Source organism: Rhipicephalus microplus, chromosome 6, assembly GCF_043290135.1.
Source record: "Rhipicephalus microplus isolate Deutch F79 chromosome 6, USDA_Rmic, whole genome shotgun sequence".
In the NCBI taxonomy this organism is placed as follows: domain Eukaryota; kingdom Metazoa; phylum Arthropoda; class Arachnida; order Ixodida; family Ixodidae; genus Rhipicephalus; species Rhipicephalus microplus.
Window position 1 is genome coordinate 201,943,799 of NC_134705.1, and position 23,856 is coordinate 201,967,654.

Sequence of the window (23,856 nt, forward strand, 5' to 3'; positions counted from 1 at the left end):
ACAGAAGAACTACTCAAGAATTGATTGCTTTATCAGTTTGTTGGTTTAAGTATGTGAGTTAAACTAAAATAAAACAGGTTATGTAACTTCACTGTCAATTATAGAAAAGTAACAGGGGGGTAAATAAACAGTTGCCCTTAATGCACCAATGACACTGCCCTTGTGTGCACACATATCAAGCATACTGAGCTCTGTGTGCTCCGTATGCCACTTTTTTGTTAGAAACCTTTTATTCATAAAATTAAATACTTTGCTAGGGTGTCTATTTGACAGCGCTCAGTGACAGTACACAAAGGCGACAGTCTGAGCAACCAGCATTCTTTCAGGAAACAACCAAAGAGAAGAACTCTCTAGAAGGCTCTGGAAACCACAAGCCACTACCCAGTTCCAAGGCTTCGCTACAACTTAAATAAGTCGCAAGACCAAGAGTGAAGGCAGAGAAGTTTGTATCATCCAGCTGCAACCCCAAAATGGGATACAAAAGTTCTAAAACATTGCTCGCATATCACTTTATCCCTATAAGATAGCAAATTCTGTCAAGGTTGTAGTATATTTGTGCTGACTTGAAGTGCCTAACAAATACGAAGATTCCAATATAATGTGTTTTGTCCTATGATGTCAGTATAATTCCTGTTAATTTACAAAAAATTATTTTACAAGACACATGTTGGGAAGTGATTTCGGTTCTTTTTATCAGGTGCTTCTTACAAACTGGGTACAATATTCTCATCAAGGCTTGCTTCATTGTATGCACACTATGCTGAAAATGAGCATAAAAGAAACCATGACCTGGTGTAACAAATTTATTAAGCATGCGTTTTGCTTTAATGTTTTATGTTTTCCTTGGCAGATTGTTCTATGAAGAACACAATCCATGTTTTATCCAGCACAACTTTCTCTCATTATTTCGCTGCTCCCTCGCTTTCTTGAACAGTGCCTTGTTTACACCTGCAAGTTCAATCAGAGTCGCTAAAGAAATACATTTTGCACCTGGGACTTGCTCGAACTCAAACTCGCCTGAACTTTTTTCAATCAGACTCACTTGGACTCAGACTCACTAGAAGTTTTCTTAACCGGACCCACTCGAACTCGAATTCACAGAAATATTACTCACCCAAATGAACTCACTCAGATTTGCCATCATGAACAGACTCTCCCCGACCTACAAATTATTGCAAACATCAGAGTCAAACTTGCGGCCACTCAATCTGAGACCAAATGAGTCGACTCATTTGCTAGTTTGACAACCTATGGCCCCATGCACTCTAATTATACACTTAAGTCTCGATATAACAAACCTCCGTATAACAAAATATCACTTATAACAAAGTAAATGAAGAATTCTCTTGCAATAGTTGTAGTGTTAAAGAGATACCTTTATAACCAATTTTTAGATATTATGAATAATTTTCTTGTAAAATGCAACTCTCTTATAATGCGGTTGGAGTGTTGTTTCGGGCTCGCAGATATGACACCAGCAGTGCTTAATTGAGAGTTATGTGAGGATGTGTGGCCACTGCATGTTATCAATATTCTTGGTTCCAAGATGCAAGCACATGCAGTTTCACTCGTACCTTTGGTGTGCTTAAACTTCTTTTTGGCATTGTATTCATACTGCAGCAGATTCTTGTCATTTTATATCTTACTGACCTACCCTGTTTGCAACTTAGCTCAATGCTTTTAGCACCTTTCCTGAAGTTACTGCAAACAGCCCCGCCGCGGTGGTCTAGTGGCTAAGGTACTCGCCTGCTGACCCGCAGGTCGCGGGTTCAAATCCCGGCTGCGGCGGCTGCATTTCCGATGGAGGCGGAAATGTTGTAGGCCTGTGTGCTCAGATTTGGGTGCACGTTAAAGAACCCCAGGTGGTCAAAATTTCCGGAGTCCTCCACTACGGCGTCTCTCATAATCATATAGTAGTTTTGGGACGTTAAACCCCACATATCAATCAATCAAGTTACTGCAAACAGCTGGCTTATGCATCCGTTGCTTCCTTTTGTTTTTGGATGGAGTCCTCCACTACGGCGTCTCTCATAATCATATAGTAGTTTTGGGACGTTAAACCCCACATATCAATCAATCAAGTTACTGCAAACAGCTGGCTTATGCATCCGTTGCTTCCTTTTGTTTTTGGATGCATCTGCGGCTAACACTAAGAGACTCTGCATTTCAAGATAAAAGATCTGAAAAAGACAGGCAGATTGGGCGAGTTGGCAGGTTTTCATAATAAATATAAAATAGTGCTTTAGACTCTGTACAAGGCGGAAAGAAGTTATACATTAGCGGCATTTATGTCACTGGTTTTGGGTGACCAACAGACTTACACGCCGGTCAGCTTCTCTGGTTCTCCTTCTTGCCCCGCCACGGTAGTCTAGTGGCTAAGGTACTCGGCTGCTGATCCGCAGGTCGCGGGATCAAATCCCGGCTGTGGCGGCTGCATTTCCGATGGAGGCGGAAATGTTGTAGGCCCGTGTACTCAGATTTGGGTGCACGTTAAGAACCCCAGGTTGTCGAAATTTCCGGAGCCCTCCACTACGGCGTCTCTCATAGTCATATGGTGGTTTTGGGACGTTAAACCCCACAAATCAATCAATCTGGTTCTTCATCTTTCTTCACTTAATCTCTCCATAACAACATTTATCATTAGAATATCTATTAGAAAATATTAATGCTTAGAATTTAAGAATAACTTGTCTTTTATTACTGGATGTCTTCTACATCTGGCTTATGTTACACAGCAGCTCCTACTTTTAATAGAGAGGCTGGCAACAATGCCTGAAATGAAACTGAAGTTCCACTGTAATACATCATTACAAATCATTTTTATTATGTGAAGCAAGGGCTTCCTCATCATAGAAACTTTTTAGAGTATTAGTGTGAGAACGAAATGATCTAATGTTTGAGGCATGATAAGCGCTAGTTGATGTAGGGGAAACAGGTATTAAAACAGAGCGATCAGTGATGTAACAAAGGAAGTTTTTTTATGAGTACCAAAGGCTCTGAGATTTAATGTGCCGTTGTCTTGAAAGAAGCTGCAGGTTCAATACTAAAAGAGCAGCTGTCAGTGATAGGTTTCGGTCAAAGTGACCTACAATGAAACGAATAGCTTTGTGCTAGACTGAGTCAGTATGATTAGTGTTGCACTGCCTATATGGTTAACGAGATAATATTCCGTAAGCGCTTGGCACTAGGACATTCTGAGTAGGATTGAATGCTGCTGCATGTTCAGCAGTCACCACTTAATGAATTTGTAGGTTAAGAAAACTGGTAGTCATCATGTTGTTTGGCAAACAATCTTAAAAAAATGCAATTATGTTTTCTTCTAGTCAGGCTAATACAACACAATAATTGTTGAGGTTGCACTGCCGAAGCCCTATACGTACTCGTGTCGCTCAAATGACTACCCTCGAAGACAACCTCAGAGAAAGTTGTTCTCATGACCAACGCTTCAATGTTGATAATGTTGAAAAGACTTCAATGTTGATATTGTGCTTTGAAAAAAAAAAAGCAACAATAACCTCCACTGCTGTTGGACAATTTTACGATAACATTTGAATGAGCGTGACATTGCTGCCGCCTTTACCATATGCAATTGTATGTCCCGAGAATAATACCTATGTGCCAGTCATATGAGAACAATACATGTTCCTACGCTTAGTGCTTACTGAATACTTCAGGTGTGCAGGCAGTCGAGACAAAGGCCTCCGTGGCTGCTATTTGTCGCAACCTTAAACTGTCATCACTGGTCAGTACAGAATGTTGCAGCTGTCGCATTCATTCAACAAAGAACATTTAGTACTCGTTTGGTTAAGGTCGAAGTACCGTCACGTGCTTTGCTTTTGTAACATCTGTGCGAGCAACTTTGGTGTCATTGTTGCTTGGCTTGTCACTTGCAGGCATCGTCCCTTGCAGTCCTCGACACGTTCGAGGAGACACGCTAGCAACGGGAACAGCCACAGCACCGTCTCCTGCAGTTGGCCTTGTCACTGCAGCAGCTTTGACAAGCAGCCAGCATCGTCCTTGGGAAGTACAAGACTGCAAGGAAGTCATAGCCAAAGCCAATATGGTAGCCATAATAAGGGTCGAAAGAGCCAAGACGGGACTCTTTTGCGTGCTAGTGCCAAAGAACTCTACAAGAAACACCGGGGCATCAAGCTAAAAACAAGACGGAAGGACAGGACAAGGACAGCGCTTACTCAAGACAAGGTTTTGAAATTACATGGTAATTAGACTTTTATTCATCCCAGTCGCATTGTGTGACTATGCTGTAATGTCACTTTAACTCAATTTATGTGGAAAATCAGTGTGCTAATTTGTTTTCACTGATTTAAGCAACCACTGTAAGGAGTATTAAAAGAGCGAGATACATTCAGATAGTTTTGTGCAGTGCTTTCATGTAGTTGCTTTTTATAATGTAAATCATAAAGAGGTGCTGATGCCATTTTTTGGAGGTATTTTTAGACTGCTATACAAATCTCCTGTACACAGAGACTGCTCTGATCAAGTGTAAAGCTCAGCAAATGCTGGTAAGATATTTTAATTTCATGTTAAATTCAGTTTTCCCCTGGCACACCTACTCGCATCCAAACTAGCTTGATGTCAGGCTACAGTACGAATTGTGGTGACTTCAAGCAGCTGTCTGGTCTGTTGAGATGACGTCAGTTACCGAAACTTTCAAAATGGCCACTTGTGCGTCACGATTAGAACCATGGGGTGTAGCGGTCATGGTAACGTCGTGAAACACTACACGAGCATGTGACAAGAAGCCCACGCTCTGTTGAGACGTCAGGGTTTATTCGGAACACGAGCTATATTTCAAAAACAAACAGTAATCACTTTACTCGGGGTGCACTCTCACTTTAGCCGCACATTTTCTAGGCTCTTGAATGCTTGGCCGTTCATTTGACCGAAAAAAAAAAAAATTACTGAAAGTTTTCGTGTGGGTACCTTTTAAAGGGACACTAAAGGCAACTACATATCAAGTCGACGTTAATTGTTCAAAGAACGGTCCAGAAAACTCGTAGTGTTACTTTTGTGCCAAGGAATGGCTTATTTCGAAATAAAATCTTGTTTTAGTGGTCCTCATTGGGTTAGCTCACTTCAAATTACCTGCTTCTAGAAGTGGACCATCTCGTGTCATGGTTGCCATGCACAACGCTTCCCGGCTTTACTGCGTAGCTGCCAATATTAGTAGCAGCAGAACGAAAGTAGTGGAAACCACAGCAGCAACAACGGCCATTGATCGATTTCCTGTCGTTGGCTCCTAGATGGCAGACGTGTTTTGGTTCAACTGGGCCTTGCTAGATGGCACGACCTGTGCAGTTTAACCACGCGAAAGTTGAATTTTCTTGAAACACTTGTGCCATTCGCCATAGTAACATCCAGCAGTCCTTTTTTCCATGAATCAAACAGAAACTAATAAGCAGCATTTTCTTGATGCATGGAAGGTTCTAGCTAGATTGATTACTAGTGAATAATTGTAGGCAGTTCGTATGACGTCATTTGGATTATTTTGAGAAGGTCCTACTGCGGGGCATGTATTTTTGTGCATTTACCTTCATTTCTTGATAAATAGGGCACTGCTGTTGGTAATATTATGGTTTTAGATGTTCTCATACATTGAGCTTTCTCTTTGATGTCAATTGTTTTTTTATATCTTTAGTGTCCCTTTAAGGCTTCTTAAGACTTTCTGGCGGGTAGTGTTTGACGGCGTGTGCGACGGGATTGTGACATTATTCATGTCCTGAACAGCGCGTCATATTCGTCAAACCATCTTACCCTCCCATGCTAATTTTGGTTCACGCCAAGGTAAGGAAGTGACCACGAAAGCACCCAAACGTAAGCGGCTAGATAGATAAATATGCTCAAAGTCGCCAAGGATCGCCAAGAAATGCTTCGCATTTAAAATATTCTTCAGAGGTACCTCGCGTTCTCGACAAGCTTTGTTCCCAGTTTCCTTTATCTTAGTTGCTTTCTCAAGGATGATTCACCTTTTGCGATTGATTGTATTGCTGGACCATTTTTCTTGCGATTACAGCTTTAAAATGCCACTGTGGAGTTGCATTAACTTTATTACAGCGGCCATTTTCAAAAGTCAGCTGGCACTTGCTCACATTGTGGTGGCCGTGGTTGAGCAGTCTCCCTGTGCTATATGAATCTCGGTGTAGTTTCAGCAAATACCAACGACTTTTCACCTTTTGCAGTGTGCTTGTTTAGAACCTTATCTCTATTCATCATTTCTACTAGACATTCATTTTAGCACAATATATCTGCTTGTCTAGAAACTTTTGGGTGCTAGATAGTATCGTTTTTCATGAAGTAATAAAAAATTTCAAAGGTAGGTACATAATTTAATTGATATATGTAGCAAGGCATGATCATTTTGTACAATCATAGCACGTGGGATAGATTTTTTGTAATTGTGACACGTGTGTCTTTGCTTTTGCAATGCAGTGCAGCCACTGCTGAGTAAAAGAATGGAGAACATTTCACCAAGCAGCTTGTCACAGCGAAATGGACTGGAGTCCCGGAAAGACGATTTCTGGGAGGCCCTCAGCTCCAACTACAACTACCTCATGAATGATGAGCTCATTGCCACATGCAGGGTGAGATACCTTCGTCAGTCACCAAGAAGAGCTTTGGGATTACATAGGGTCGGAGCTGGCTTACACCATAATCCTTAACATCATTCTTACATTATAGGGGTACTGACACAAAATTTCGGGGCTGAGATGGCCTGTGAAATCGATTCTCCTGAATGTGCGCGTATCGTTTGCAAAATATCAACAGTGAATGTAGCTTGAAAATACTATCAATAAAATTTGAAGTTCGTGTGCGGGGTCAAGCATCGGTCCCTCAAATGGGACCCATGAGAACCCCCCCCCTCACTTCACCCCTCTGCGGTCAATACAAGTTACAAGTTATGATGACGTCATAGCCACCATTTTCTTTTTTTGCTGTTTTTACTCCAGCAGACTAGTATTACGCGACTGCCCGCTAGTCCATGGCCGTGGGGCACATGTTGAAAGTTTCGTGCTTGGAGACGCTGGTGTGTCTTTTTCTATTCAAACGGACTTCTTGATGTGAACTTTACGAGTTATTTTTATGTATGCGCTACAAAAAGTCTGTGTATAACTGCGAGGATGCATTTCTTAGCATATCATCACTGACAATGAATATCTCTTTATGTGCACTTCGCACAAAGGAGTACTGGTTCGTTCCATTTTGTCATACTAAGTATGGACAGCAAATGTTACATCATGCACTTGTAGTTATGCTGAACAAACTGATTCTCCAAGACAATCATGTGGAATAGAGCAGCATGAACAATATATAAGAGTGTTTCATCCTATGATGTGAGTGCTTTGTTATTCAAGTGGTGTTAGTGCTTCCATGTATTTTTAAGAAGTCCTTTCTATGAACTTGGGCACAGGTATAACAAAATGGTTGACTTAAAATGTAGTACACAGCTACATCACTATGGGGACGCAGGCTTCCATCCTTGAGCTCTTGGACTGCATTGTAAGCCAAGAGTTGCTATGTGGGCTTGTTGATTCATTTCGAAACCTTTCATGCAGTGCAAAATGAAACACTGACACAAGCAGACATATGGACACCACACAGTGTACATAGGGATGCTGCACAGCACATTGTTAGGTTGGCACTTTCTGTTGTATCATAGCGTGCTGTCAACATGGTAGAAAGCGCACGCCATGAACACAAGAGGTCTCCTTGATTCTCCGCTAATTTTAGTAGAATTGTTCGACAGATGGATGTAAATTTTTGTACAATAAGAACCCTGGATGCAGAATTATTCACCTCCAAGGTGAGAAGTGCTACACAAACAATGTGCCGCATCTACAAAATTTAATAGTTAAATGAGTACACTAGACACCTCTAACGACTGCGATGCAGGGATGGATGTATTGTAGACCCTAAACTTGTGTGAATAGAGAATTTTAGGTTTGAAGTGAATTTGAAGCCAATAGTGATTTCGGTCAAATAAATTCATATGAAATTCAAATGGTATCTATCGCATAATATACAGAAAAATAGGCATATTTGCATGACCCAACTAACCTGCACAATTTTTTGTAAGAATTGAAACAAGGCGTGTGCGAATGCCATTCTCTTTTATTCAAAGGAATTGGGAAGAACCTAGGTAGTAGCAGGATCTGACTTCTTGTATAAATGGTAACCTGTTAAATATGTTACGTTTTCAAATTTACTTTACTTAGAGCATATAAGCCGGTTTAACAAGCTTTAAACTTAAAATAGTGAATCGATGTGAGGGTAATATATTTTTGTTTAATCATTAAGCGAATTTAGAAGTGTGGCTAGTCGGCATGACGTGACGATAGTTATAGCGCGAGAACAGAACCACTTGTCTCTTTGTCATCGTTCTCTTCTCGCGCTAAAACTGTCGTAACTTTAAGCGAAGTTTCACGCCAATGCATATTTTTTTAATGGGTGTTTTCGCAGTTTAGCACTTCTTTAGTGCAGCTAAACCACCTTTTCAGGGGAACATGCAGGCTAATATGCATTCTATAAATGATTTCACAGCTTAGCACTCCTCCACTTCACTAAAACCACCATTACAGGAGGTTACATGTGGACTTTAATACAAACATTGATTTGCTCATTTCAAATACTTCGACATTTTCAGTAATTTAAATTTAATCGAAGCAAATTCAAACACAGTAATATTCTTAAATATTTGAAGCATTCGAATATTCATACCAGCTTAATCGACGCACAGATAACGCTAAACAGCAGAAAGAAGTGGCATCGCGGAGCACAAGTTTTCTAAAAAATTCTACACAAAAGGGAAACTGCTTCTCAATTGGTCTGATTAGCATGATAGGGTCATTGGCGACTAAAATTTTTTCTTGGCCTAGCCGAACGGTCATATTGGCCGGAACAAACATTACGGTACCGCCATTTTGGGAAATATTCAGTTAACTCATTCTCACAAGGAAGGCTGTCACCTGACACACCCACACCTTGTCTGATGAAATCCATAATGATGTGATCACTCGACTAAAGCGAATGTACATCTCAGCTTTGGTAAAAGTAGCTATCGCATTTGTGTGCACCTGAGGAGGTAAACGTGAGGGCGCATCTTCTTTGTATTATCCTATGCTTTCCTCCGGTTGATTGTTTTTTAGTTCTCATAACGTTTAATTGCACTTGCGTGTGATTTCTTTTCGTCCTTAGTCCCTTCTATTCCACTGCGTTGGTGCATTTGATTTGATTATTATTTCTCATGCATCATCATCACTGTAACGATTGAGCCGATGACGAGCACCTTTCTGTATTTTTGTCAGGAGGCAAGCGGAGAATTGGACCTGGACGGAGAGGCACGAGTGTCTCCGCCACGTGAGACACTTTCGTTTGCCGAGTTTGTCCGGCAGTTCAACTTGCTGCACGACTGGCTGCACCAGCTGCAGTCTTCATTGCTTGACTCGACCTCTGACCACAGAGCAGAGGTGGCTGAGGTGAGTAGTAGTAGGACTGCTCCACATGCAATCACGCATTGTTAGCAAGCACTAAGATCAGGCTAACTGAAATTTTTTGAAAGTGCAAGTTAAACCACTTCCACGTAAGAAAAACACAGGGCAGGCACCAATTCTCATTTCTTACCTTACCCCATCTAACCCGATGTAATTTTGTGAAACTTGGTTAGTTCGGATGCCCTGCTAGTTCTGCGAAACATGCGCAGAAGCCTGTCACCCAAAACGCTCGTCAATTTGGAAATAACTGGTTGTTTTTTTATTAAATTTGGACAGTCCGTAGAGCTGAGATGCATGCGAGTCATAAGATTGACTGGCACTCGAGGTTGTCCGAATTGCAGGGTCACTGACAATGTCTTTCAGTAACAAGTCCAGAGATATCGAATCTCAAGGGGATCATGACAGTGATATCAGTGATAAAAAGAGAAATAAAGTGAGAAAAAAGAAAAGTGATATAAAGAGAAATTTTATATGATGAAAATATAGTGGACTCCCAATAAATGAAACTCGCTTAAGGAAAAATGCCTCATTAATGGAACTAAACGGGCCCATATGGCTGTATTTCTATGTGTTGCACAGTAAAATTCATCGGGTAATCAAAACAGTGCTTATTGGTCGCCTACGGATAAATGGCACAAACTCTAAACACAGCATAGACTCGCTCATGCCAAAGGTAGGCTCACAATTATGGCAACATTTTAAGATCGAGACAAGCCAATCCAGTAGCAATTCTCGCTTGTGGCTGTGGAAGCCGAGTCAGCGAGTCAATTGTGCGTTAGGCCTGTTTGTGCGGCTAAGTGCGGTGGATCGCGGTGTTATTTCTGCCTGATGGAAAGGAAGTGGCCGCATCATGGATTCTTGCTTTAAAAAAAAGCTTTGAATTCTTCAGGAGCTCGATCGAAGCGGCCTGCCCAAGACGGAGGTGGTGAAAAAATACATCCCGAAATCGACGCTGTCGCCGATCTGGAAAGACAGAGAAAAGATTGAAGGCACTGTTAAGAATGGGGCCTTTACATCTAAACGAATGTGGATGCGGATGACGCCTTATGGCTCAGCCACTTCAAAAGATGCCATGGCCTAGTCTTGAAAGCAATCTCAAGTGATTGGTGCAGTCAACAGGGACATTTGCACCAACTGGCTACAGGGGCGGCTTAAGAAAATTTTGATGAGCTTTGAGCCACGAGACATCTTAACCGTCGGCAAGATGGGTCTTTTTTATAAAGCGCTTCCACCCAAGAAAGACTCTCGCCTTCAAAGGCGAAATCTGTAGTAGAGGAAAACGCAGTAAAGATTGCATCACTGTGCTGGTGGGTGCAAATATGGCAAGAGATGAGAAATTGAAGCTGTAGGTGATAGGACAGTCAAGGCACCCACGTTGCTTGAAAAGTGTTTGAAGTCTTCTTGTTGTGTATTATGCGAAGGAAAAAGCATGGATGACCATGGCCATTTTCGAAAACTGGCTTTGGGAAGAAGACGCAAGATTTTCGAGGCAAGGCAGGAAGGTTGTCTTCATCGTGGATGATTGCCCAGCCCACGGTCAGGTTCAAGGACTCTAAGCCATCACTCTGGAGTTCTTGCCAACTAATGCAACGGTAGTGATCCAGCCGATAGATCAAGGGGTTATTCAGAACATTAAAGTTCATTCCCACAGACAATTGCTCCATCAAATGCTGCTTAGAGCAGGCAGCGGGAAATGCCACAGCATAGATTTATTGGCAGCCATCCACATTTGGCTTGTGCCTGGAAGCAAGTGAAGGCTGCAACAATACACTGATGCTTTCACCATGTTGGCTTTCAAGCGCAAGAAAGCAGTACCTGATGAAGAAGGAAGCCGTGCTGATGCCGACATTGAGAGAGTATTCAGTCAGGTCGTGCTCTCTGCCCCATTCACGCTGCAGGACTACGAATCAATTGATGAAAATGTTCACACTTGTCGTGAAGAGACTGCCGAGGAAATGATTGCCGAAGTGCAAGATGAGGATCAACCTTCCAGCGATGATTGTGATGGCAATACTGTCAGTGCAGTGATGCCACCAGACCGATCAGCTAAAGAGGCTGTTGAACTTTTACAGTGCTATTGTGGGCATGAGGCTTGTCCAGAATTTCTAGCTAGTTTGTTAGGCATGGGTGCGCACCTTGTGAGAAAACTCAAGCTTGCCAAACAAACCACTTTTCACTCCTTTTTTTTTTCTCTTACTCATCGTCATGAGTAAAGTGATGTTTGTGCAATTTGAATAAAGGTCTTGGTTCACTAAATAAGTGTACGTTGCTTAAATGAAACCTCTGATAAATGGAACAGTTTTATGGATCCCCTTTGAGTTTCGTTTAAAGTCGACTGTACAGTTAGCTGCAAGCTGAAAGGCAAGGAACACACCAAGGCCGCAATGTTCATTTGGTACTCGCTACACTGACTATGATGATTGGCAACAGGGATTGCGCTTTCTAATTTCGGGATGTTCGAAAACACACATTTGCAGTACTTTGCTTTCAGCCCACTCCAAAAATTGTCCCAGTTGATTGGCTCAATACAATATATAAATACGAGTTTCATTTGATGCCCTAATCTGTGTTATAAGGTTTAATTGGACTGTGTTCACAAGCAAGCTGGCAAAATTTTAGAGCATTTGGTCAAGCGCTTAATTTATAATTGACATTTCTATAAATATGTGAGCAGCCGGAAGGTTGGGCAACACCGACAATCTTGCGAGCCGTGATGTAACAAGCTACTGTCTGTGTCAGCGTCTGCATTAAGGCGAACGATTATGTCCGGTGATGAGCTGTACTACCAATCGAGCTGTTGCAGCCTTGTTCAGTTTGGCATTGAAATTGAATAATCTATAGTGGCTGGAACCTTGGTACAAGATGACAGCTCTCCTCCATGCAGTAGATGACATCACACGTGCCATTGCAATATGATGGTCACCCAAGTCACCAGGTCTGTAGCTAGTGATTTCTAGGGCTTATTTAAAGTCCATTTTTCATATATGTGCATGCACTATCTACCCTCACCTTATATTTTTCACTGAAAACAGCAAATTGTTAGGTGACCATGCCTTGGCTCTTTTAAACAATTCATGTGCTTTCCGGTACCAGACAACAAGTCCAGACTAATGATAGGAAAGCCCGAGTGCCTCGTTCGTGTACCATATATGTGTTACATCACATTGATCACAGGCCTTAAAGGATGATGAAATGATCACCCAACAATTTGGGGTGTTCAGTGAAAAATTGAAGTTGGGGTTCTATTATGTCTATAGAGATGTGAAAAATGAGATATAAAAGACTGTTTCGGTGCAAAACAAGCCCCAGAATTCACCAGCAACAAACCTCGCCAACCGCCAGCATCAGCCAAATCGCCGTCGCGTGTGTGATGTCGTGTCTTTCATGGAGTGGAGCCAGCATGTTCTGCCAAAGTTTCAGCTGCTTCAAATCATTCCATTTCAGCATCAAGCTGAAGAAAGCTAAAATGTCTTGATTTCAGGTGCAGCTCAACATGGAACATGATTGTTTGTCGCAATGCAGGCACTCTCGCAGCAAATGCTTGTTACATCACAGCTCGCGAGCGTGCCAGTGTTGCCTGATGCTCAGGCCGCTCGCGAATAAATAAAAATATTAAACTATAAATTAATAGGCTTGTGCAAAATTAGAACAAATAATGCAGTATGTGAATCAGCTTCAAATCAAATTAAAGTTTATGAAAATTTTGAATTCGGCACGAACGAATAGATGCATGTCAGTCTGCATATAACATTTTGTAAAGGGGGTTTCACTGCAGTAAAGTGGTACTAAGCCATGAAAACACATATTCAGGGGAAATCACGCTGCCGCAAAGCCTTACTTCAAAGTTAAATGAACATATTACACGCACACCGATTCATTTTTTCAGCTTACAAGGTCATTATACTGACTTACAAGCTCTAAGTATAGCAAGTTTTAAAATGTAAAATATTGTACAGGCTATTGCATGCAATCTACTGAAAGTGAAATCCTGTTACCATTCAAAGTTGTTTCCACTTCCTTTGAACCAAAAGGAATGGCATTTTCGCAGGTCTCTTAAAACAAATCTGCACAACTTAAAAAAAAATGTGCAGATTTGTAAGGTCATGACAGATATGCCTATTTTTCTTTATAGTAAACAATATACTATATACTATTTGAATTCAATTAGAAATCATTTGACCCAAATCACTATTCTCTCCGAATTCACTTCGAGCGTCAAATTAACTATTTGCACAAGTCTATAAGTTATAAGTGTCACGGCCTCTTTCAGAAAAGCATGACCACCATCCACTACTGCACCGTTGGCTACCAAGGCTTCAGTAGTTGAGGCAAACTTGTTTTTGTCATTACTCGGCATACATAAGCTGTGTAGGAGCTGGTCATAATTGATGTCAGCAGTGACTGCAGTTTCGTCTGCAGCGGCTCTCTTTTCGTCGCATACCTTCAAAAGTGCGACGTCGGTCACCATTCACGAATGTGCATTGAGAGCGACTTGGCAAACTGCAGTTTCTTCTTGACGTGGTGTGTGCAGGCTGTGCGCACCTTGAAAACTGTGTGGGCGTTATGATCACGCTTCAATTTCCAGCCGGTGAGGCGCTCAATTTCATTTTAACCTCGTGTGGCCAGAGAACATTTGGGCTGCGCGAGTGCCTTTAGAACTGCATGGACGCTGCAAAAGATCGCAAGAGTAATGGCCGCTGTTTCTTCTAGAACAGGTGCAGCTCGCATTGGCTAAGTTTTGACTTGGTGCAATGTGCATGTAAAACTTTATAAAGCTCGAACATGGGGAAATCTGTTGATAATGAAGAGAATTTTAGCCATGGTCCACTTTCTGGCATAAAGCTTGCCTGCCCTGTCATGGTGGATGAATGAGCTGTTGATGGCCATATTGCTGATGAAAAAATTATCATCTTGCGCACGTAGTGTTAGTGGTACTGTGAAATTCTGAGCAAGTGCTCCTGCTCAAAAAAGTGCCCTCCTTTTTTCTTTTCAATGAAGTATTTCATTAGAAGCATGGGTGTGCATTCTTATTGTTAGCAGCTCTCCAGCCACCACTTTGAATTGTGATCTGTGACTGAGCGAAGGCCCCCCTCCCTTACATATCTTGTCAAATTACTCTTCACCATAGGGTTCTTGCTTGGGATTTTACAGTAGTGCTGACCACAAAGGACTGGGAGGGAGGAGGCTTGCAGAGAACTTTCGGATCAGATGACTCACAGGGGTCACACAGTCGAATTGGGAAAGACGTGGTGGGATGATGAAAGTTGTGGCTTTACACTGCTCCTACGTAAAATGAGAACAGGATTTTAGCATTTTTGCAGCAAATAAATTTGCATTCATGAAATATACAGTTGTTCATTGTTTTCCTTGTACTCATGATAATTCAGCGTTTGATTAATTCAAACATTTTTGTCTGGATTCTTGAACTTCAAAATAAAGAGGTTGTAGTGTAGCTGATACTTGTCCTTGATACACATTCAGACTATTCGACGTTTCCTTGGCAATAGTATGCATTCCTCCTTTTTTCATTTTTTATTTTTTATCTCTTCCATCTGTTCCTTTCTTTCAGAGGGCCACGGGCATATATTCGCTGTTGCCACGCCTTAAAAGCTTACTTGAAAGTAGCGCTTGCCCTGTGTTATTTCATAGGGTTGTTCAGCTTGTGCTTTCAGATGCTACGCTCTGTTATATGTTTACTGCCATATATGCATTCTGCCCACATCCCGTTGAGTGATTATAGCAAGCTTTAGATAGAAGAAAAAAAAGCCTGAAGAGACATGGCTCTTTGTTTGTTTCTTTCATTTGTCCGTCTAGAATTCGCTTTAACGATTCAACATGCAACTTTACTAAGTCCTGATGCAGTTTGTTCTATATTGTATATACCGTATTTACACGATTGTAAGACGACTCGAATGTAAGACGACCCCCCCAAAATCGCATCTCAAAAAAAAAAAAAAAACGCGCGCATTTTACACAAGGGAAATTTATTCACATGGTTGCGGAGGATTATTCATCGTCGCTGGAGTCGTCCTCGCTGGTGCTGCTACCGTCATTGCTGCTGCAGTCCCACAGCACGTCGTCGTCAAGTGTGCACTTCGCGAACGACCGCACCACGGCATCGCGTGGGACGGCCGCCCATGCGGAGAGGACCCACCTGCACACAGTAGCCAGGGAGGCTCTCCTCACACGCCCGCTTGGCGTAAGTTCGCGGCTTCCTGACGAGTGCCGAGTGTTCGAGCGCCGAGTGTTCTTCGAGCCTACGGCACTCATGTCAGACAGAAGTGACTCGAGAGAGCCGGTCGTGGACACAAGCGACAGGAGCACGCGGCGACGCGCCCGCTTAGAAAATTGTATCACAAAGAGGAGCTCTTCCGTCAACTACCAATACCCCCCTACGGCGGCTCTTCCATCGATTACCGGTGCTCCCTCAAGAGCCGTGCGCTCGTCATAAAGGCACTCGTAATGCGCGCAGTAGATGCTAAAAAAAGAAAAGCTTTTGTATAAGCACGCGGAAAACTATGCGCTTTGGGTTGAGCGGAAAACTATTCGAGATGACAATATATGGTTCGATTTCGATTCTAAGGTACACGGTTCGATTTCGATTCTAAGACGACCCCCCAACATTGGATTGTCAAATTTGAAAAAAAGGGTCGTCTTACAATCGTGTAAATACGGTATGTCCGTGCTTTTAAAGTGAATGTTCAGGCAACAGAATGGAACTTTTTTTGTGTGTGTTTCTCCTTTTCCTAATAGCACAGGAATGGAAATGTAAGTTTGAAGCTTCCATATTGACCATATAATTCAACATTAATTAATTTTTTATAGTAGATATTAAAAAATAGTGCAGCAATCATCTGTTGGATGCACCTGGCCTTTAGTGGCAATGCGTGTTACATTGTCATAGTGCGCTGGTAATCAACCATGCCATGTTGGTCCTACATGCTGCTTTCCACATAACAGCAGGGACTAACTTGAACTTTTTTTCACACTCAATAAACGGTTTAACATGCCAAACTGAACAACTGTGTGGTTCGCCATACTTACAAGTAACTTTTTTTCACACGCTAGCCAATTCTTTTGTTGTTGCAACTTCAAAGTGACCTCCTTTACGGTGTTAAAAACAGCTTAGAATTCAAGATATTTTGCTTTAGAATAGAGATTTTTTTATCATTGAATTCTTTAAAAGGGTTAGTGGAAAATTCATTCTTTGAACATGCTCCAGCATTTCCAAGTTGGCTTGAAGTAAGGGAACAGTAAGTCTTCATCAGAGTAGAATGTTCCTGTCAGTCGAGTGTAATTTATATAGTTATTATTGAGTCTTGTTTTTGTAGGAAACTGTTCGGACGTGTAACAGTTGAAGGTGTGCATGCACATGCAGTTTGTTGGTGGTGAGCTGCGTCGTCGGCAGCCGTCGCTGTCGCTCTTCTTGGAGGAAGCCGAGGGTCTGGCGGTGTTGCACCCGACACTCAAAGAGGAAGTGAACCGGCGAGTGAACCTGCTGAGCAACAAGCGTGAGGCAGTCCAGCGAGCCCTGGATCCCGATCGGGCTGCTGCGTTGGCTCCTGCTGTAGGGGAGGCCTTCCAAGGCAAGTGACACTGACAGTGTAGAACGCACACACACACACTTAGAATAAAAAGCTGAGCACCATTGTTCTGGATCGTTATGGATTCGTACAGAGAACTGTGCTGTGCTTTTTTGTTTGCATTTAGAAAGATCTCTTAGAATAATTTTTGATGACCAAGTGTTGGAATGCCAAATGTTCATCGAAGTTGGCAGTAGTTTCTAGCAATTAGAAGTCTGTGTTTCAAGTCTGAATCTGCTACATTTTATGAAACGCAATGCAGAGCCCTACTGCTTTTGAAATTTGTTTATGCACAACTCCTTTCTTTTGCTATGTCCCTTTCCCTTTGTCTGTACGAATCCACATCGTGGCAGGCATTCCCGTTTCTCTCTGTGCTCAAACAAACTTTGCCACATCCTTTTTAACTTCCTGTTTTTCGACCTGTCTGTGTTCAGATGAAGTCTGTGCAGGTTGTTGCACATTTGAAAAGTGCGTTCGATTGTTTCTGTCTCTATTACACTTTCTTTTTACCTACATCACACTCATGCTGGGCTTGAAGAATGGACATGTCCTCCACCTGTAAAATGAGGTATCACAAAGTGGCCCTGCAATACTTTTTAAACAAGGTCAGTAAATGGGGTCGTTCAGTATTGAAGGCTCCTGTAAACATGTTAGCCAAACATTGTAGTAAAAATAAACAGACTCCCTAGTTTTTGGTATCTAATTTTAAAAACTAGTTTAATGTTTCAAGACCAGCTCAATCTCTTCTTCAGTGAGTGACTGTAGGGCTGGCTTCAAACTAGCACTTTCTTTAGTGGATGTCTCCCTCGCCACCACCACTTTCACCTTCGTTCTTGTTGATGCATTGTCTTCTCCGTTAGTTCCAGAAACCGTGTACAGTCGATCCCAGATATTTAAAACTCAGATATATCGAATTATTGGCTATATCAAACAGTTAAGAAATCCCCTTGAATTCCTCGTGAAAAAGTATAGGACCGGTGCACTAGTATATCGAGCTCCCATACAGTGATATATCCACTATATCGAGCGCTGTGCAGGACGGAAGCCCACGAAGTACATTTTTTCCTAGCAAATATTAATCAATTTTTGACTGCATTTTGTCAAGTTTCAATCCCTTTTCGCACACAGGTGACGAGAAGGCAGTGTTATTTCATCGCACTGATCTGATTCGTTGTGCAGGGCTTGCGAATGCACCAGTATATTTGATGTGCGATCTACATGTCTTAAAGGGGCCCTCCAACACTACTGAAGCACCTAACTTTTATTTGTGGTTTGCTTAGATGGATAACCAGAGATAATTTTAGCATAGGTCTAAGTGCCAATATCGAATCATTTAATATTTTAATCACACAGTACATTCACTACATCGCTGCTGACCACATTACCACGTAGTGGCGCTCGCTAGAACATAGCGGCGAAAATGACGCCGTAAGGTTGCCTTCATATGATTGGATAAATGTAACATTAGAAGTGACCGTGGTGTAGGATCAAAACTGAGGTTACTAATTTGTTTTATTTTTATTCTCTGTGCTTTTTCATTGAACTTTGAACAAACGCAGCCACAACAAAAAAGTATTACTGCGATTACAAAGCACAACAGAGACTCTGGCTGCCATTTCGCCACTGTATTTTTTGGCTTGCCTGCGGGTCGGATGTCCATGCGAAAGACCGCTCCCTCTTTCTTCGCTTTTCTTTCTTTTGGGAGTTTGTGAGCTGCCTCTTTCTGCACGTGCGCTGTTGAAGAGGTGCAGTGCACCATTGTTGTTCATCTGGCGGCTCGCAGAACAACGCGCGAAGCGTCAACAATACGTCAGTGTCCTGGTTATTCCACATGTTCCTTTCTCAGAATAAGAGGAGGAACTTACTTCAAATGTTGTAAGAAACAGCAGAAAATACCTCGCTTCGACACAGTAGCTCCCGCTCACGTTCTGGCAAGCCAGTCGTCAGGCATCACATTTGGTACTGTGGCAACAAGGCCTACAATACATTGAAAGAAAAAAGAAAGTAAGCAACAATAAGGTGCGAGCTTCCCCTACATAGGCACTTCCAGCGTACTTTTTAGGGCAGTCCTCCGACGTTAAGGGTGAGTGAATTGTGGTCAAGTGACGCCGCGAAAATCGAGTTGAGGGTCGGCATTTTTTCTCTTGTATTTTGAATTTTTTAAGTCGAATAACTTGAGGCTGCATGCCATTATCACTGCCGCTTTTGCTGAATTGGAATGATGGTTAGCTTATCCAAAGTTACATTGTTTCGGGGTTTTTCTGCTGATTATTCTAAAGCTATTCGGTATTTTGAATATTTTTGAATGTCTACTATTTGATTCTGGTACCTAGTTGAATACAATGCCATTTCATTCGTTATTCAAGGTTTACAGATATACCGTATTTACTCGCATAATAGGCGCACTTTTTTTCAGAAAATCCGGCTCGAAGTTAGGGGTGCGCAGCGACTGAAATAGTGACAGAACGAACACTATCAATTTTATGCAATATTCATGTGCACTTTTCTACCGCGATATGATACTGAGTGACAACTGAGAGTTTCATTGAAACACGGAGGTTTGCGTGCACTCTGATCATCTCCTGGTTACTTGCGTGCAGCACGGTGCCTATACACTGCCTATACACCGTCGCTGCCGGGCAGCTCATTGTAGTGTGCGCACTGATTCGCTCTGTGAATTGCTGGTCCCCACTTCACTTAAAACTGAGCACAGATCAGCTGAGTAGTGTGTTTAATCAGTGTAGGGATTGCAAACTTCTGCCAAGTGTACTGCGATTATTTATACTCCGTTTCGCACATCAGGTACAGCGCTGCGGAGGCTGTAGCGGGACTCCCTGTCGTAGATACGTTTGTATAAACAACTTAGTTTTGATCACCCAGAATGTATTTCTTTTTTCATTTCAGGCCAAGTATGAAATTAGCATGTTTTGTATCTCTCTTTCTCACGCACATGCACGCACGTGCATGCACAGGTGGCAAGTTGGGTAAGCTTATTAGTACTGAATGTTTAGTGAAAACCATTAGAATTTTTCTTTACTAGTAATAACTTTGATTTACGGTGATGTTTGACCTCAAAAAACTGCTTCAAAACTAACTCGCGTTGCTCCAAAACACACCTTTTAGTGCTCCGAGCCTGTTCCAAAACTCTCTTTTTACTGCGCCAAAGCTTCTCGAAAACAGCATTATTCCTGCTCCCTGAGCTGCTCCAAAACACTGAAGTCCACTTCCACCTCTGCCTGGTGCATGTCTCTTGTGAAGGAATTCAGCTGCATTCGAATTCGATTAGAAGTTAGTCGACCAAATAACTATTTTCTGCACGCCTAGAATTTGCTAATCCCACAAGCCTGCAATCTTGCGTGTCTTCTGTGCCTGTCTTGTTAAGGTTTCATTGTGTTTTTAAATAATGACACAATCTGTGTATATTTTGTTATAAAGTTCACTGTCATTGTCTTTGAATAGGCATCCTCTGCAATGTTTTGCGACGTGGCCAGAAGTGGCCACACATGTGATATTATTAAATAAAGTACTCTATTTTTGGTTCAAACAGCAGCCAGTCTGTTCATACTTCTTGCCACACAAAATAAGCAGAGAATAAGTCACGACTTCTTAATATCTCATAATGGAAGTTAAAAACCAGCTTGCCCAACATATCAAGTCGGGAAACGTAAGAATGGTATTAATATTTAATTTCCCCTACCCCACATTCACCAGAATGCATGCATTATATGCTACATCAACGCTTCTATCACAACACAATGGGCCAAACTCACTTCAGGGGTGAAGCCAATCAGCAGGGGCAGTTTGGAGCTGTTTATTCTGAACAAATTAAACCAGGGCACAAAGGTACTCATTCCTTGGTACAACTCTCAAGTTTTTCTCAGATTTGCTATTGATATGGGCAACGTGCTGTTCTTTGCTTGTTATTGTAACACCAAAGAGGTTCCCTGTAGATTGCAACTTTTTTATAGCTACCTTACAATTTGTTACATTCTACTAGTGATTTACAGTAGCTTTTTTGTTGGTTGTGTGCAATGAAAAAAAGTACCGTATAAACCGGACTATAGGTCGAGTGGGAATATAGGCCGACCCCCCAAGTTCAGGTTACCAAAAAAGAAAAAAAGGAAAACAACCCAGAACTGCTGAACCACATTTATTTGCGAATTGGGCGCACTGCACCCCAATCGTCGGCGCTCCCCTCAACCACCATCGCAACTGCTCCTATTCGTCCAACGAAGCAACATTGTCTTCTGAAAACGAGAGTTTGTCGCTAGCCGCCTCCCACAGTGCGTCGTCTTCAGTGCCAACCAGCGAGCTGCTGATGCAACATTTCTTGAAAGCATTTTCCACCATGGAATCCGGCAAGGAGCGCCAGGCGGAAAGCACCCAGCCACAAACAGTCGCAAGCGGAGGCCTCTGTAGGCGGTCCATTGGTGTCTTGGGGTTGTCGCCGGACAACCACCCTTGGTATTCCAGCCGCACTCGGTCCTGAACGGCTTGTTTAGCACAATGTCGAGCGGCTGGAGGGTGGACGTCATACCACCTGGTATCACGGCGAGGTCCGTTTTCCCGTCGCCGAGTGTGCGTTTCACTGCGTCGGTTAAGTGGCCACGAAACGCATCCAATACCAGCGTGCTGCGAAGACGCAGCAGTGCACCTGGCCGACGGTTCCACACCACTCGTATCCATTCGAGCATCATGACCTCGTCCATGTATCCCTTTTTGTTGACGCGAACGACAACACCGAGCGGGAACACTTTACTTCCTTCGGCATTGTCTTGCGTTTGAAAATGACGAAGGGCGGAAGCTTTCTACCATCTGCCGTGCATGCCAGCATGACGGTGAAGCGCGAGTGCTCGTTGCCAGTGGACAGCAGCTTCACATCCTTGGCGCCGCGCTGCGTGATCATGGTCGACGAAGGCATGTCAAACCATACGGGGGTCTCAACGGCGTTGCCAATCTGCCCCATCATGTAGTCGTTCTGCTCCCGAAGCCGGTCCACGAAGCGCTGAATGTTTATGAGCTTGTCCTCTAACTCCTCCGGCAACTTTTGACAGATGGATGTGCGCCGCCGGAGAGGAATTTCTTTGCATCGCATAAATCGACGCACCCAGGAGTTCGGTGCGCGAAACTCTTCTCTCGTGAGCCCAGCTTCTAGAGCGAGTTCCACGGCTTTCTTGGGAATGGTATCCACGGTCACTGGCAGCGAGCGCGCACGAACTTCCCGCACAAAGTCCGCTAGCTTATCCTCCAGCTGTCAGTGAACGGCACTTCGTCCATGAAATGTCATTTTTCGAGGATTGCATATCTGCAGCTTCCCTTTCTGTGCCCTCCAATAGCGCATGCTTTTTTCCGATACACCAAAACAGCGCTGAGAAGCCATATTCCCGTTCGCTTCTGTGAACTTAACAACATCAAGTTTAAACGCAGCTGAGTACTGCCTCGTCGCACTGCTAGACATATTCAGTGAACGAAAAAAAAAAGGCCACTAAAAATGCAGCGCAATGTCAAGCGGTGCGAGAAGTCGGAACAGATCAGAAGCAAATCACGAATACAAATAAAATAGACGAAAAAAAAACAGACTGCGATTGGATTTGGATGCGGATATAACCGCGTTCGGGCCTCACAAGTACATGCAAGTCGCATGTTGCCAGACAGCATCGCACTTTCGGCTAGACTCCGCTATATAAGACGAGGGGCGACATTAGCTTATTATTTCATTGAAATTATCTCGACTTATATTCCGGTTTTTACGGTAACCTAAAATTAACTTTTCTTTAGAGGGTGCTTGAATGCTTATTGCCTTAAAGCTTTTGTCATTGACTCCTGGTTACTTGCGTGCAGCACGGTGCCTATACACTGCCTATACACCGTCGCTGCCGCGCAGCTCATTGTACTGTGTGCACTGATTCAACGCCAGGGACAACCACAAAACATACCCGTGTATTTTCTAAAAAGAGAAGTTGTAGCTGAATTTTGGCAGTGAAAGCTCATGCACTTACAGCAAAACTGAATATAGTACTAAGGTGAAGGGGATGTCTATACGCAGAAAACCTCCAGCGCAGGTACGTACCACAGAAATTGCACTATCCCCACTATTGATCAATGTTCTACTAAAACTTAATAAGTTTCTTGGGAGCTGAAACGTACAGTCAAACCTCATAAACTTGAAGGCCTTGACGCCTAGACACACATATAAGTTAAGCAGGATTCCGAGTTTTCAGAAACGACGTGCTAGCTAAGAAGTTCGTCAGAAATTGTGATGCAGTGGTAGCACACTTTTATTCATACAGTAAACTCTCACTTGTACGAATGTCAATTTAACAAATATTTCAGAATAACAAACTTTTAGAATATCCCCGGCCATTTTCTTATGCACTCTATGGAAAAATCTTTTAGTTAAATGAATTTCAGAATAATGAATTTTTCAGTTGAAGAAAGATGATCTGTGGACCTAGGCTCATTTTTAAAATCAATTCAACGAATTTCTGTGTAATTCAGCACTGGCATAGCCGATGCGAGCCGCCACTAAATCACCCATCCATCGGCGGCGGCGCGACATCACTTGTGCATGCAGTGCCGCCGAGGCGAACCGGCTGTGCTGGTGACGTCAAGGAGTCACGTGCGCATCAGTTTGCCGGTGCCGCCGGCGCCCCTTCCTTTTTTGTCTGTCTCATCAGCATCCGTCGGTACCATCTTTATTTCGGGAAACAACAGCACATTTCACATGCCGTGTGCCCACTTTCGTAATGAGTTTGACAAAACGC

General features: G+C 42.8%; 1 protein-coding gene across 3 annotated transcripts in view; it reads left to right on the forward strand.

Annotated features, from left to right (window-relative positions):
• Positions 1-23,856, forward strand: part of LOC119166920 (klarsicht) — a 428,146-nt gene that overhangs the window by 190,945 nt on the left and 213,345 nt on the right. For all 3 annotated transcript variants that reach the window (XM_037418312.2, XM_075867617.1, XM_037418313.2), the window contains 4 exons: positions 3,894-4,219; positions 6,451-6,602; positions 9,324-9,494; positions 16,888-17,095. In XM_037418312.2, coding sequence (XP_037274209.2) covers positions 6,474-6,602; positions 9,324-9,494; positions 16,888-17,095 — 508 coding nt within the window. In that variant the 5' untranslated portion in view covers positions 3,894-4,219; positions 6,451-6,473. The remainder of the gene's footprint in view (positions 1-3,893; positions 4,220-6,450; positions 6,603-9,323; positions 9,495-16,887; positions 17,096-23,856) is intronic.